This window comes from Python bivittatus, unplaced genomic scaffold (genome assembly GCF_059951505.1).
Source record: "Python bivittatus isolate LINGU-HERP-01145 unplaced genomic scaffold, Pbiv_v1 ctg000070_np1212, whole genome shotgun sequence".
Lineage (NCBI taxonomy): Eukaryota > Metazoa > Chordata > Lepidosauria > Squamata > Pythonidae > Python > Python bivittatus.
In genome coordinates, this window is record NW_028277034.1 from 25,337,557 (window position 1) to 25,350,622 (window position 13,066).

The 13,066-nt window shown below is 37.8% G+C and overlaps 1 protein-coding gene across 1 annotated transcript in view; it reads right to left on the minus strand.

Moving 5' to 3' along the window:
* The window catches only part of NAA15 (N-alpha-acetyltransferase 15, NatA auxiliary subunit), a 52,099-nt gene that overhangs the window by 8,802 nt on the left and 30,231 nt on the right, over positions 1-13,066 (minus strand). The window contains exons 8-15 of the mRNA XM_007430372.3: positions 12,484-12,579; positions 12,110-12,216; positions 9,701-9,773; positions 8,956-9,125; positions 8,394-8,546; positions 7,191-7,319; positions 4,115-4,328; positions 441-634 (exon numbers count right to left, since the gene is read on the minus strand). Coding sequence (XP_007430434.1) covers positions 441-634; positions 4,115-4,328; positions 7,191-7,319; positions 8,394-8,546; positions 8,956-9,125; positions 9,701-9,773; positions 12,110-12,216; positions 12,484-12,579 — 1,136 coding nt within the window. The remainder of the gene's footprint in view (positions 1-440; positions 635-4,114; positions 4,329-7,190; positions 7,320-8,393; positions 8,547-8,955; positions 9,126-9,700; positions 9,774-12,109; positions 12,217-12,483; positions 12,580-13,066) is intronic.

Below are 13,066 nucleotides of genomic sequence, written 5' to 3' on the forward strand. Positions count from 1 at the left end.
TAACTTTTGGGTCAAATTTCTCAGTAATACCAGAAAACTGTATCAGGTTCTGTGAAATCTGTGATACGCCTTGTTGCAACAGTATGTGTCAAGATGTGAACTGAAATTATTACCCTAGCTGAGTGGCCATGCAAAGGATTATTGAATAGTCACCCTTAAAGTAATATACTATGAATGAATATTTTTTTATTTCAGTGAAACCTCAATTTAGCAGATATTAACACAACAGAACAAATTTCTAGAGTGATTTATGGCATTTGCCTCAATTCATGCATTTGCATAATGAAGTCATTATGTAAATGATGTAAATCACTGCAATGATATACTTTCATGTTTAACAGACATCTGTGAATAACTCACAATTACAGTGTTAAAATGAGATTTAAATGGAGTTCTGTATAAATGCTTGTGAAGCCATTTAACATACTATAATTTGGTACCTTTGCCAATTTCTCAGGAATAAGCTCTTCCTTTGGCCCTCCAATTTCTTCATCATCATCGTCTTTTTTCTTTTTCTGGTTTCGTTGCTGCTTCTCTTTTTCAGCATTCTTTTTCTCCTCTTCTAGTTGAGCTTTTTTCTGAGCTCTCCTTTGCTTATTGCGTAGCTTCTTTAACTCCTTATCAGACATGTTTGCTTTAGAGAAAAACAAACTTGGTTGTATATTAAAAAATTCATTTTTTATCTAGTTTTCAAATTATGCATCTATTTAAGTTTTCTAGTCCAAATCTTTCAAGCTCAAAATTGACTTGAAAGTACATATAACAAACTACCTAATTTTATCTCCAAAGTACTTGCACTGTTACCCTCTAGTGTCAGCCTCTTTTGAGGGAGGGGGTGGTTCTGCCTATCTTGAAGGAGGCAGAAGTACACCCCCTTCTCAAGAAGCCATGATAGGACTCAACAGTCCTGGGCAATTTTTGCCCAGTCTTCAACCTTTCCTTTTAAGGTTGTTGAAGGCCCTGGATGAAACACAACATCTTGACCTTTTCAGTCAGGTTTCAGTACTGAGCAACATTTGATTGTGCTTGTTCATGATCTCTGGCAGATCATGACAAGGGTGGTGCAACCTTCATCTCACTGCTTATGAGGATTGGAGGGGGGCATGGTGTTATAATGGTTTTCCTTCTATCTCTGTGATTAGTTCCAGTCAGGTGTTTTTTGGAGGGGGGGTTGACAGTTTAAGCCCAAGGCTTCTGATGTGTGCAGTTCCATGGAGCTCTTGACCCTCCTGTTTAATATATACATGAGACCAGTGGGTGAGGTTATCAGACAGTTCAGGGTGAGGTACAGTGCATTCAGAAAGTCTTCAGACCCCCTTCACTTTTTTCAATTTTGTTATGTTGCAGCCTGATACTACAATCATTCAAATTCATTTTTTTTCTCATTAATCTACACTCAGTACCCCATAATGACAAAGTGAAAACAGAATTTTAGAAATGTCTGTAAATTTATTAAAAAGGAAAAACTGAAATATCACATTGGCATAAGTATTCAGACCCTTTGCAACAACACTTGAAATTTAGCTCAGGTGCCTCTTGATCATTACTGAGCTGCTTCTACACCTTGACTGAAGTCCACCTGTGGTAAATTAAATTGATTGGACATGATTTGGAAAGGCACACAACTCTCTATAGAAGGCCTCACAGCTGACGATGCATACTGTATTAGAGCAAAAGCCATGAGGTCAAAGAACTGCCTGCAGAGCTCAGAGACAGGATCTGGGGAGAGGATATAAAAAAATTTCTGCTGCACTGAAGGTTCCCAAGAGCACAGTGGCCTCCATCATTCTCAAATGGAAGAAGTTTGGCACAACCAGGACTCTTTCAAGAGCTGGTTGCCTGGCCAAACTGAGCAATCAGGGGAGAAGACCCTCAGTAAGAGAGGTGACCAAGAACCCGATGGTCCCTCTGACTGAGCTCCAGAGATCCTATGCGGAAATGGAACAAAGTTCCAGAAGGAAAGCCATCACTGCAGCCCTCCACTGATCTGGGCTTTATGGCAGAGTGGCTAGACGGAAGCCTCTCCTCAGTGCAAAACACATGAAAGCCCGCGTGGAGTTTGCAAAAAAGCACCTGAAGGACTCTCAGACTGTGAGGAACAAGATTCTCTGGTCTGATGAAACCAAGATTGAACTGTTTGGCCTCAATTCTAAACATTATGTCTGGAGGCAACCAGGCACCGCTCATCACCTGCCTAATACCATCCCAACAGTGAAGCATGGTGGTGGCAGCATCATAGCTGTGCGGGTGTTTTTCAGCAGCAGGGACTGGGAGACTGGTCAGGGTTGAGGGAAAGCTGAATGGAGCAAAGTACAGAGATATTCTCATTGAAAAGGTTCACCTTCCAACACGACAACGATCCTAAGCACACAGCCAAGACAACACAGGAATGGCTTAGGGACAACTCTGTGAATGTCCTACAGTGGCCCAGCCAGAGCCCTGACTTGAACTCTACTGAACATCTCTGGAGAGACCTGAAAATGGCTGTCCACCGACAGTCCCCATGACTGAGCTTGAGAGGATTTGCAAAGAATGGCAGAAAATCCCCCAATCCAGGTGTGCAAAGCTTGCTGCGTCATACCAAAAGACTCGAGGCTGTAATTGCTGCCAAAGGTGCTTCAACAAAGTACTGAGTAAAGGGTCTGAATACTTAGTGATATTTCAGTTTTGTCTTTTTAATAAATTAATTTTATTAAATTAATATAAATTTACAGACATTTCTAAAATTTGTTTTCACTTTGTCATTATGGGGTACTGAGTGTAGATTAATGAGAAAAAAATGAATTTGAATGATTGTAGTATCAGGCTGCAACGGAACAAAATTGAAAAAAGTGAAGGGGGTCTGAATACTTTCTGAATGCACTGTATCATGGGTATGGTGATGAAACTCAGTTGTATAACTTAACCCCAGGCCAAACAGCTGATGTCAAGGTCTTGTCCCAATGTACGGAAGCTGTGGAGGTCTGGATAAGAGGGAATACGCAGCTTAACTCTGGTAAGACCAAGTGGCTGTGAATATTTGGACACCAAGTCCCAGAGATTTTCCATCTTTAGTCCTGAATGGGACTATATTTCCTTATTAGAGATTAGTGCACAATTTGAGTTTGCTTCTGGACTTGCAGCTCTTACGCAAGGAGCAGGTGGCAGCTGTAGCCAGGATAAAGTTTGCAGAGATTCATCTTGTATACCAGCTGTGCCTGTTCTTGGACTGGGAGGCCTTTTACCTTGATCAGTTCACATGCGGACTACTGCAATATATTCTACATGAGGCTGCTCTTGAAGAACATTTGGAAGCTGCAACTGGTCCAGAATGCAATAGCACATGCAGTTATGGGTATACTACAATATGCTTACATAACACATCTATTTCATGAGCTATACTGATTACCAGTTGGTGCAGGTTTTTACCTATAAAGCCTTTCATGGCAGAGAGCCTAGTTATCTGGGGGACCATTTGTAGTTTTTGCCCATCCTGAACAGTTGGACAAAGTTGGCATGGTTTGGGTCTTACTGATTAAATAGCATAATCTGATGGGACACAGGAACAGAACCTTCTCTGTCACAGAGAAGGAACAGCACCCCCCCTCCCAAGATGTGTATGACCCCCTACCCTGACCTCATTTAAAAGGCCCCTAAAAACCTGGCTCTTCCTCCAGGCCTTGGGATAGGATACATAGCAAGCCTCTTATAGAAATGTTTTATGTCCAGGTTATGTGTTTTATAGTTCTTTCTGGACGTTTTAAAACATTTATTATATTGTTCTGAATCTGTTTTTAATACTATATGCCACCCAGGGTCATTATGAAGTTGGATGATCTTACAAATTTGATAAATAAATTTATGCATCTCTAAGCTTTATACTTTCACATCAACTAAAGTGCCATTCACCTTTATGAATTTTTGCTCTGAGCTGACCAGTATATTGTATTGTAATTCTTGAAAATGTTAAACATATACAGTTTTTGACAGTTTGTAGCTGATTTGAAAAACAACGTATACATTTTAAAAAATCTTAGGACAATTGTATCCAACAATTCTGCCTCTTAAAACAGCAAAGATGACAGTCTGAAAAAGTTACATAGCACGTATACAAAACAGGCTGTATGTTTTATACCTGTATCAGTTTCATGTTCTTTATTTTCATCTGTCAGAGGGTTATCATGGAGCTTCAAGTATATTTCTATGGCAATTCTTGCAGCTTTAAAATAAAATGGGTGCTGTCGAAGTACATCCTCTAGTTTTAACAAGTCTACATATGACCGAAGTGTAATTTTCCTCATACAGTATGTGTGGAAGTCAAACTGGTCATCTGTGATTTCTACAAAATGCTAACACAATATGTAATTATCTAGCAAGCATCCAATGTTACAATGATACACACTTATCTTTGAAATTACTACTGAGGTTCTAAAACTGAACTCAACACCACAAAGATAAAGGCTGCTAATTTAAGCAACACATAAGTAACAGTATCCAAAGTTTAGCATTTAAAACAGATAACAATTTAGCATCAAATCCAGTCCTTGAAATCTGTAGTTTAAAAGGCTGTCAGATAACATAGCAGGACGGAAGTCTCTGCCCAAGGATCAAACCCAACATGACAGTCACATCATGATGGTAAAAACTAGGTTTTAAAAATTGGTATGGCAGTTATAGGTGGGTACAGGTAGCCCTTGCTTACTGACCATTTGTTCAGCGACTGTTTGAAGTTACAATGGTGCTGAAAAAAATAACTTTATGGCTCATTTATGATCATTTACGACCTTTCCAGCGTCCCTCTGTCATGTGATCCCCGTTAGAGTCAGGATGCATTGTCCTGTGCCCAACCTGTGTTTTTTTTCTCCCCACTCCCTTGCAAAATGGATTGATTGGAGAGAAAAGGATTGCAAGAAAGTAAGCTTTTGCTTTTCTACACACCGAAAGTAGTGCAACTGCACCAGGAGCCTGAGGCTGGGAGCTGCAAGTGCACTACACAAACAGCTTACAGTACTCTCTTGAAATCTTTTCTCTCCAATCTCTCTGCTCTGCGGGGTGGGGTGGGGGAGGATCAAGCAAAGGAGAGATTGCTACAGAAATCGCTTTTTTTCTCCCCACCCCCCTCGCAGAGCAGAGAGATTGGAGAGAAAGAGATTTCAAGACAGTACTATAAGCTGTATGCGTAGTGCACCTACGGCTCCCAGCCCGTCTGCAGCATGATCGCACTGCTTTCAGTGTGTAAAAGACAGTAAGCAGGGACTTGAGCGTTCCAAAGGGCGGGGGAGTGGTTAGAAGGCAAACAAAAGCAGAAGGTGTGAAACTGACTAATCTTGTCTGTTTCCAGTCAGAAAGCACAGTCGCGATCACATGATTTCCCACTTAGTGACCGCTTCACTTAGCAGTGGACTTGCCAGTCCCAATTAGGGCCATTATGCAAGGACTACCTGTATGCACATATGCAAAAACAATGATGGCCTGCAAAGGACATTAACCTGTCTTCTAGGTCACCATCTAAACAAAACTCCTTCTCAATTTTTAGTATGGGAGTTAGCAGGTTAGTAGGTCTGATCTTTGGACAGCTCCTTATTTATGACTACCAACAATCTATCTCCTCACTACATTATAAAGCACTGAGATTATGGACACTTCCTGCACACACATCCAAAAATGTTTTTATTTTATTTATATATATATATATAAAAAAATAAAAAATAAAAAATGAAGAAAGCTAGTTTCACTCTTATTTCCTGTAGTTCTTTTGAGAAATAGATAGGCCTGAAGGACATAAAATTGTTGATGGCCACAGTTTGGTACTATGCTTAGAAACGATGAATATACATAATTTTAAAGATAACCTGGAGAGGTAGGAAGCATCCTTGGTGGCAACTTTACCAGTTTGCCTTCTGGTAAATCAGAGCTTAATTACTGGCCACACCACAACCATGACAACTATTTTGCAAACACACAAAAAGCCACCATGGCAGCAATTTTTAAAAGCATGAATGTTTTCAAAATGTTATATGGCCCTAAAAGTTTAGGAAGTTCAGAAAATGGTATTGTGTGGCCAAAGAAATGACACCAATATGTCAACAGTTTTGAAGAGCATTTTTAGCCACTCAGTGACTTTGGGTCAGTTAATCTCTCTCAGGTCCACTTACTTCACTTGGTTGCTGTAGAGAAAAATGGGAGGAGGGGAAACTATATACACAACTTTAAGCTCCTGAATGAAGGCAGGATATACATCTAATAAATAACTATATCTCAACAAATAACTAAGAGTTCCTCTGGCAATCATTCCCACTGGAAATCCTTTCATAGTTCATTCTTAAAGTTAATGATGCTTCAGAAGCACATGTTTGCCAAAGGGATATATAATTAAAGTGTGGTTTGGAGAGGATTATTTTTCAGTATCATACTTGCAGTATGCTATTGGAAAGAAAAGCTTCAGACTTTATGTGAAGTATGGCCCACCACACATTCAGACTACATCCAATGCTGCCTTTATAATGCATGGCAAAATGTAACATGTAGGAACAAGAACTATGGTAGGAGCAGCTTAGGCAGGAATGTGTTTAAAAAGCAGTGTGTCAATGTGGAGGTAATATCAAACTAGTTTGGCAAATGGAAACAAACATGGAAGATTAATTTGTTCCTTTTTTCTCTTGGTTAAGATCTCTTCTACCTCATGGATTTGCTAACAGTAACTAGCCATTCCATTTGATCTGAGAGACTATAGTTAGTAACTTGGTTCCAATTCATGTCTAAAGTGGATATGTAAACTATAGTTTAGAAACAAAGCACACAGTCTGCTAAGTCAGATATCATGGCAAGCTATAGTTTCCTAAATCACAAAGTGGTCAAAGAAAGGTACGAGACAGGAAAGAGTGAGTAAGGGTACATTAATCTTTAGATTTCCCAAATATGATAAAACATGGTTTTGTGCTATATCTGAACTGAACTGTACATGTCACAAAGTGTAACTTTAAAGTTACATGTAGTTTTTCTTAAGTTACTTTAAATAGAAAAACACAGAAATATGTGATCTTACAAAGAAATATAAAGTACTTCCCATTATTAAATAACAATATGAATGAAAAGAGAAATATAACATGCAACACATACAAATCCTTATAATCAAAATACTAATACTTTCTCAAACCTTATCCCTGAAAAATAAGACAAGAAATATTAATGTGAAGTCATTAAATACATACTCTCTCAATTTCATGGCATTTTTTAAGTGCTTCTCCAAATTTATTCATTGTTTTATAAGCTTGGGCATATTCTGTCTGGAACCACATACACTGCATTTCGTTCAAATTTTCCACTGCTGATGTTCCTTCCTAGAAAGAAAAAAATTAGAAATATCAGGCATGACCCTTTGCTACAATCATTTGCTTATAAAAAAGGAAACTCAGAAGATTAAATGTTATTTTTATTCTGAAATTTATTTTTTAATAATGATCCGCTTTTAGAGCAAGAAAAATATGTTGCTATGAACCAGCTATTTTCCATCAATACAAATGGAGGCATATAGATCCAAATGCAAAAGATTCAGAAGTATATGTGTTCCATTATATTTTAGCAGCTGAGGGGAAGGGAAGTACAACATAAAAACATCAGACATACATTGGTAGGATAAGAACTGGTGGTAACTGACCAAGAATGTTGCTTTGTGAAAATGCAACATCTAACAGCTATTAAAAAGCTCGAATTCCATACTGGAATAGACAAATAATCTGTCATGAGCAACCACAACTCCGAAATTACTGCAGTAACCTCTTAAGTGAAAAGATTACATCTGGGATTCTTTAGCTTAGGAAAACAAGGGGAAGATTATAGACATAATATGATCCAAGGATCCCCCAAAAAAAGACTGGTCTCTCCCAGATCCTGGACCATGTGAAAAGATTATATATATATATATTTATTTATATAAACTTATATAACTTATATATATATAAGTTTATTTATATTTATATTTATATTTTAACAAAGCATGAAAAATATGATATACACTATCACAAGATGTATTGATGTGTAACTAGCCTGAATGACTTAATCTACTTTTAGATTAAATAAGCTCATGGAGATAAAATGCTATGTATGAAGCCATCAGGAGTCAAGCTAAACTTGAAAAAGACTTTTGCCTTTTTTCATCTCTAATATGAGAAATGTACACTGATCAGTATTAAACTAAATAACTCTTAGATTATATAAGAGGCTCTTATATTAAAATAACATTGGACAGACTAGAACAGCCCTCTTCATATTTATCTCATGTTTTAGCATCCAAAAAGCACTTTAAAAGGCAATAACTGACATATAACAACAATAAATAACAGTATTTCCCCAAACAGTGGTTGACATTCTAATTGCCATGTATAAAACTAAAAAGTATAATGAGCTAAACAAACCCTTGTAAATTTAGAACACATTTCTTCAGCTTCTTTTATCAAGTTGGCTTTTAACATGTATTTCGCACATTTGGAATTGATAAACCTATCTGCTGTGTCCAGTGCCTGAGCCTCATCCATCCACCTTGCAGCCTCTTTTATGTTTCCAGCATGCTTAAATGACAGAAGAGAAGCAAGTTAGATACATAACATTAACTGCAGTTTGGCACATCATTATTTGATATGTTATAAAAATGCTGAGATAAGAAAGATAGAGGTGACAATATTATGTTGTCCCCTAAATTATTCTTTCAAAGTTATGGAAGCATAGAGCATATTTACTCCAAAGCAAGTCCTATATTTTAACATGATTTACTCCCAAGCGAATGTACATAAATTGCAACCTAAATAATTAAAGAAATATTTTCTTTATAATTCTGTAATTCTTGAAAAATTCTAAATTTTCTAAAATGGAAAGAAAAGTTTAAAACAAAATAAAAATACTATACACAGTTGGCCAATACAACAGAGTCCCACAAAGACAGCTGATGTCCAACTCAGTGCTATAACAATGAAGAGTTACCTTATAGATTTTAGCTTTCACAAGGAACAGTTCTATCAATGTGGGTGTGCTTTCTATTGCAGCATTGATATAGTCTAGAGCTATGGATGGCTGTCCAATTTTGTCATAATGCTGTGCCAAGTAGTACTGGACCCAGAGTAAAGTTGTTGGAGGTTCTTCTTTACCATCATCTATTCAGACAAAACGTTACATTTGTTTTTAATCCAGCTATATAAATGAACATTGGCATTGCCTGTAATCACTAATCAGTTATTTTGGTGAGGATGGATTAACAGGCAAAGGTGATTAGATAGAGTTAAACTAGATATATTCTATTTTCTCTTTTAAGAATATTTCATGGAAGATATGCTGCATATTTCTGCTACCTTTATATTCCAGAAAAAGCATATATCAAAACATGTTTTAATATGATTTGGGAAAATATCTCTAGGCTGTAGCTATCACACTAAAATGAAAATGGAGGCCAAATCCAAGCATACACAATAGCTCCAATACACTGCTACTGACAATCCAAACTTGCCCCAACCATCTTATACAAAGGTAGCAATCAGAACATAGCCTACATTTAAGGTAACCCTGGGTCTCGATATGTCTGCAGTTTATGGGAATGAGTAATGGAAATGGGGAGATCAAAATTATACATTGTAACTGCAAGAACTGCTTGATGATCCACATCTGCATGAGTATTTTCTCCATGAAATACTGATTACTGTCAATAAGAACACCATAGTGCTGTAGCACTCACCATTTGGGTTAAATAGCCTGCAACTTTTCAGAGATGTTTCATAACCCACCACCAGTTCCTCTATGATTGCCACCTATGTATAGAAAAGAAATGTATAAATTTTAGTTCAATGGATTACAGAACATAAACACACTTTTATTCATTAGTATAAAAACAATTATGATTCTTAATGTATCTATGTCACAATGTGACGGGGTTCATTTTTGGACTGGAGGCGTATTATGAAGCAAAGGTGGCAATGGACACAGTAACACACAACAGGGGAGGCTTTTTAATGTTTTTTTAAATTTTTTTTACTATATACAGAAGGTATTTACAAAAGGTATTTACAACACAGGGTGAGTAACAGTGCTTGTGTTGGGTTACTTCCCCCTCTACTTCTGCTCCCTTTTCTCTTCATCTCCCTCCTCCCTTTTTAGGCTTGATAAGAGAGAGAAAAGAAAAGAAAGGAAAGGACTGAAATTACTGGAGTGCACTCATTGTTGCTTGACTTTCTTCCCAACTCAGCTGAAACATTATCTGCTTCTGCGTTGGGGGAACAACTTCTTTCCGGGTCTTCTGCTCAGTTTTCACACAAGACTAGGGCTTCCATTCTGGCAGCTGATTCCCCGCTCTGCCCTCTCCAGGATCTAGGGTGAAGCTGCCACCTGAAATCAGCCGGATCCCTCCTAGCCCTTCCAGGGTCTGGGGTCTTGGGCAGAGTTCATCTCTCTGGGTCTTCTCACCCCAAACAGGAACTAACACTTGCCCTGTACACCTCACTTTGGTCTCCAGCTCTTCTCCAGCCTTTTCTCTCCAGCATCTCCTTTCACTCCAGCAACAAACTTTTACTCTTCACTCCTCTCTCTCTTCAATTTTGGGTTACTCTGGCAGCATGTTCCACAGCAACTGAGGAGGGGGTGTCCTCCCAGGGCTCTACTCCCCAACAGCTATATACCTCAGTCTACCGATGGGACTGCTCACTCAGAATCTCCCCACATCACCCTGGCTAGCAGCCAGGTCAGCTCATCAGGCCTCATGGCAGTACAGCTGCCCTCCAAGGCCACAACTAAGCTTTTTTTTTTTTCCCCTTTTCCTTTACTCTATGTCTGGCTCACACCAGCAAAACTGCAGCCATGACAGGTCTCAAAATCCATATCCTACAATCTGTTTATATATATCTTATATATGTATCAGGTCAGTCAACAATTACAGGTAGTCCTTGTTTGGTGACTGCAACCAGTTCCAATGACTCAGTCGTTAAGTGAAATGGTCACTAACTGAACATGTAACAGAGAGGAGAGACACTGTGAAGATCACTGATTGCTGCTGTCTCATTCAGATAAAGTTCTCTCATATAATATCCTGTGCCTGACCATTTTTTTTCCTCTGGCAGGGCAGAGAGATTGCTTGAACAAAATATCTCTTCCGGAGCTTCCCTAAGGTGATAACCCCAAGTTAATAAGCTCAGCTCCCTGACCTTAATTAGTTGATTAGAACCAGCTGGCAGCTGCAGCCTGAAACTGACCAGACCTTAATCAGTTTCACACTGAAGGCTTTTGTTGTGCTATATGCATGCATTGGTTGGAAAAATGAATTATTACCATTTATTACTGCTGTATTTGCAAATGGTTACTATCTGAGCCAGCTGCTAAAGGAGGACTATCTGTACTCTTACTGGAGGGTCACATTCTATCCTTCTTAGATAGCAGATTAGAATTAGCCTTGTTGCCATAGCCACAGTTCTCTTCTTTTGTCTACGCTCACTTTTCTTTAAACTTCTCTTGTTTTATGCTAATGTTGACATAGGTACCTCTGAGTGCTGATCATTTTTCTAGAAAATACATAACAGGAAGTTATCTTGCACTTCACTAACTTAGCAGAAAAGTTTAACATGGTATGGGGGGGGTTATAGCCTTGGGGAAGCACCCCCTTAGCTTTGAGAAACTAGTTTTTTCATAGAGAATCAACTTTTTGTTCCATAAAAATATACAGGTCTCATTTTCTATTTCCCTATAAGTGCTAAGTTTTATACCAAGCACAGTTATCTTTCAGGGTCTTCATAATGCAAATACATTAAACATGTTTCTTTATTAAAGCCTGGAATTTGTAGGCAACTACTTTAAAGTCCTCTGGTGAAACTTAAACCACATAGACAAAAAAGAGATTTCTGCCTAGGAAGCATTACAGAACTCCAAGCATCTACTCATGCCTACACATAGCAGCCTTCATCTCATGCAAATTTAGACCCACAGCTGGATCTCTGAAAACTTAACATTTACAAAGGGCAAAACTATAAATTGGTATGCAGAAATTCTCATTGGCCCATTACATGAATATCTTTATTACAAAACTAATTACAGTTGGCACACTATTTGATTGAAAATCATATTAGAAAATAATCCAAATTTTTAAAATACACGCACAAACCTTTTCTTTATCTTTGTATAGTGACCGTAATGTATTGAAAACTGGGGGGCAGCCTTTGCTGAAATTCATCCTCAGAAATTTGTCCAAGCATTCCTTAAATTTGTCACCTAAAGAAAAATATGTGTGAATTCTGCTGCAAACATGTTTTTCAAACCAAACAAATGCTATACTTTTCTTCAATCAGATGTGCTGAATTACAATTCCATCATACCTGGCTAGCATGGCTAATGGCTGGCCTGGTACTCTGTAATGTCTATAGCAGGTTAAATAATTTCTGACATTTTAAAAGAGAAGATAATGAGAAAAGATATAACACCAACATAAACCTCTCTGTCTGTTTTACAGATAGGTTTAAGTATCCAAAGAAAACTCACCAGATAAAAAGTTTAATGGCAGTCGTCTTGGAACTAGTCCCCTTGGGTATTTAGTCCAGGCTTCTTCATAGATCTTGAACCTCTCTAACATATTAGCTAGGAGAACAAAATCACGTTTTTATAGATTCATATGCAATCTAAGCCGCCAATCAAAACTTACATTAACTGCCATGGATTTTAAAAATATAACAAAAGCTATAGAATAGAAACAGAATTAATCTGGCTAAATATCAAAGTGAAAATTCCAGAGTCCCCTTCAGTATGACCAGCACTTTGGCAAAAACGATTAACATTATGCTTTTTAAACAGCAGTTCCTCAGGCCAAATTATAAGCAGAATTTTAAAAGCTGGTTCCTAGGAGGCATCAGGCTTTTAGAAAATAAGATTAGTTAATGAGACATAAATGTAACAAAAGCCCTGATTATCTGTTAGTTCTTCTGGCTATGGTTTTTAAAAAGTTGAATGTTTAGCATGGTTTTGCTGAAATTATTTCCAGATAGAATAGCAGTGTAACGAAAACTACATCTGATTGATGCACTTAAAGAAGATTTTCTATTTGAAATGTTTTTAACTTAAAAGGTGT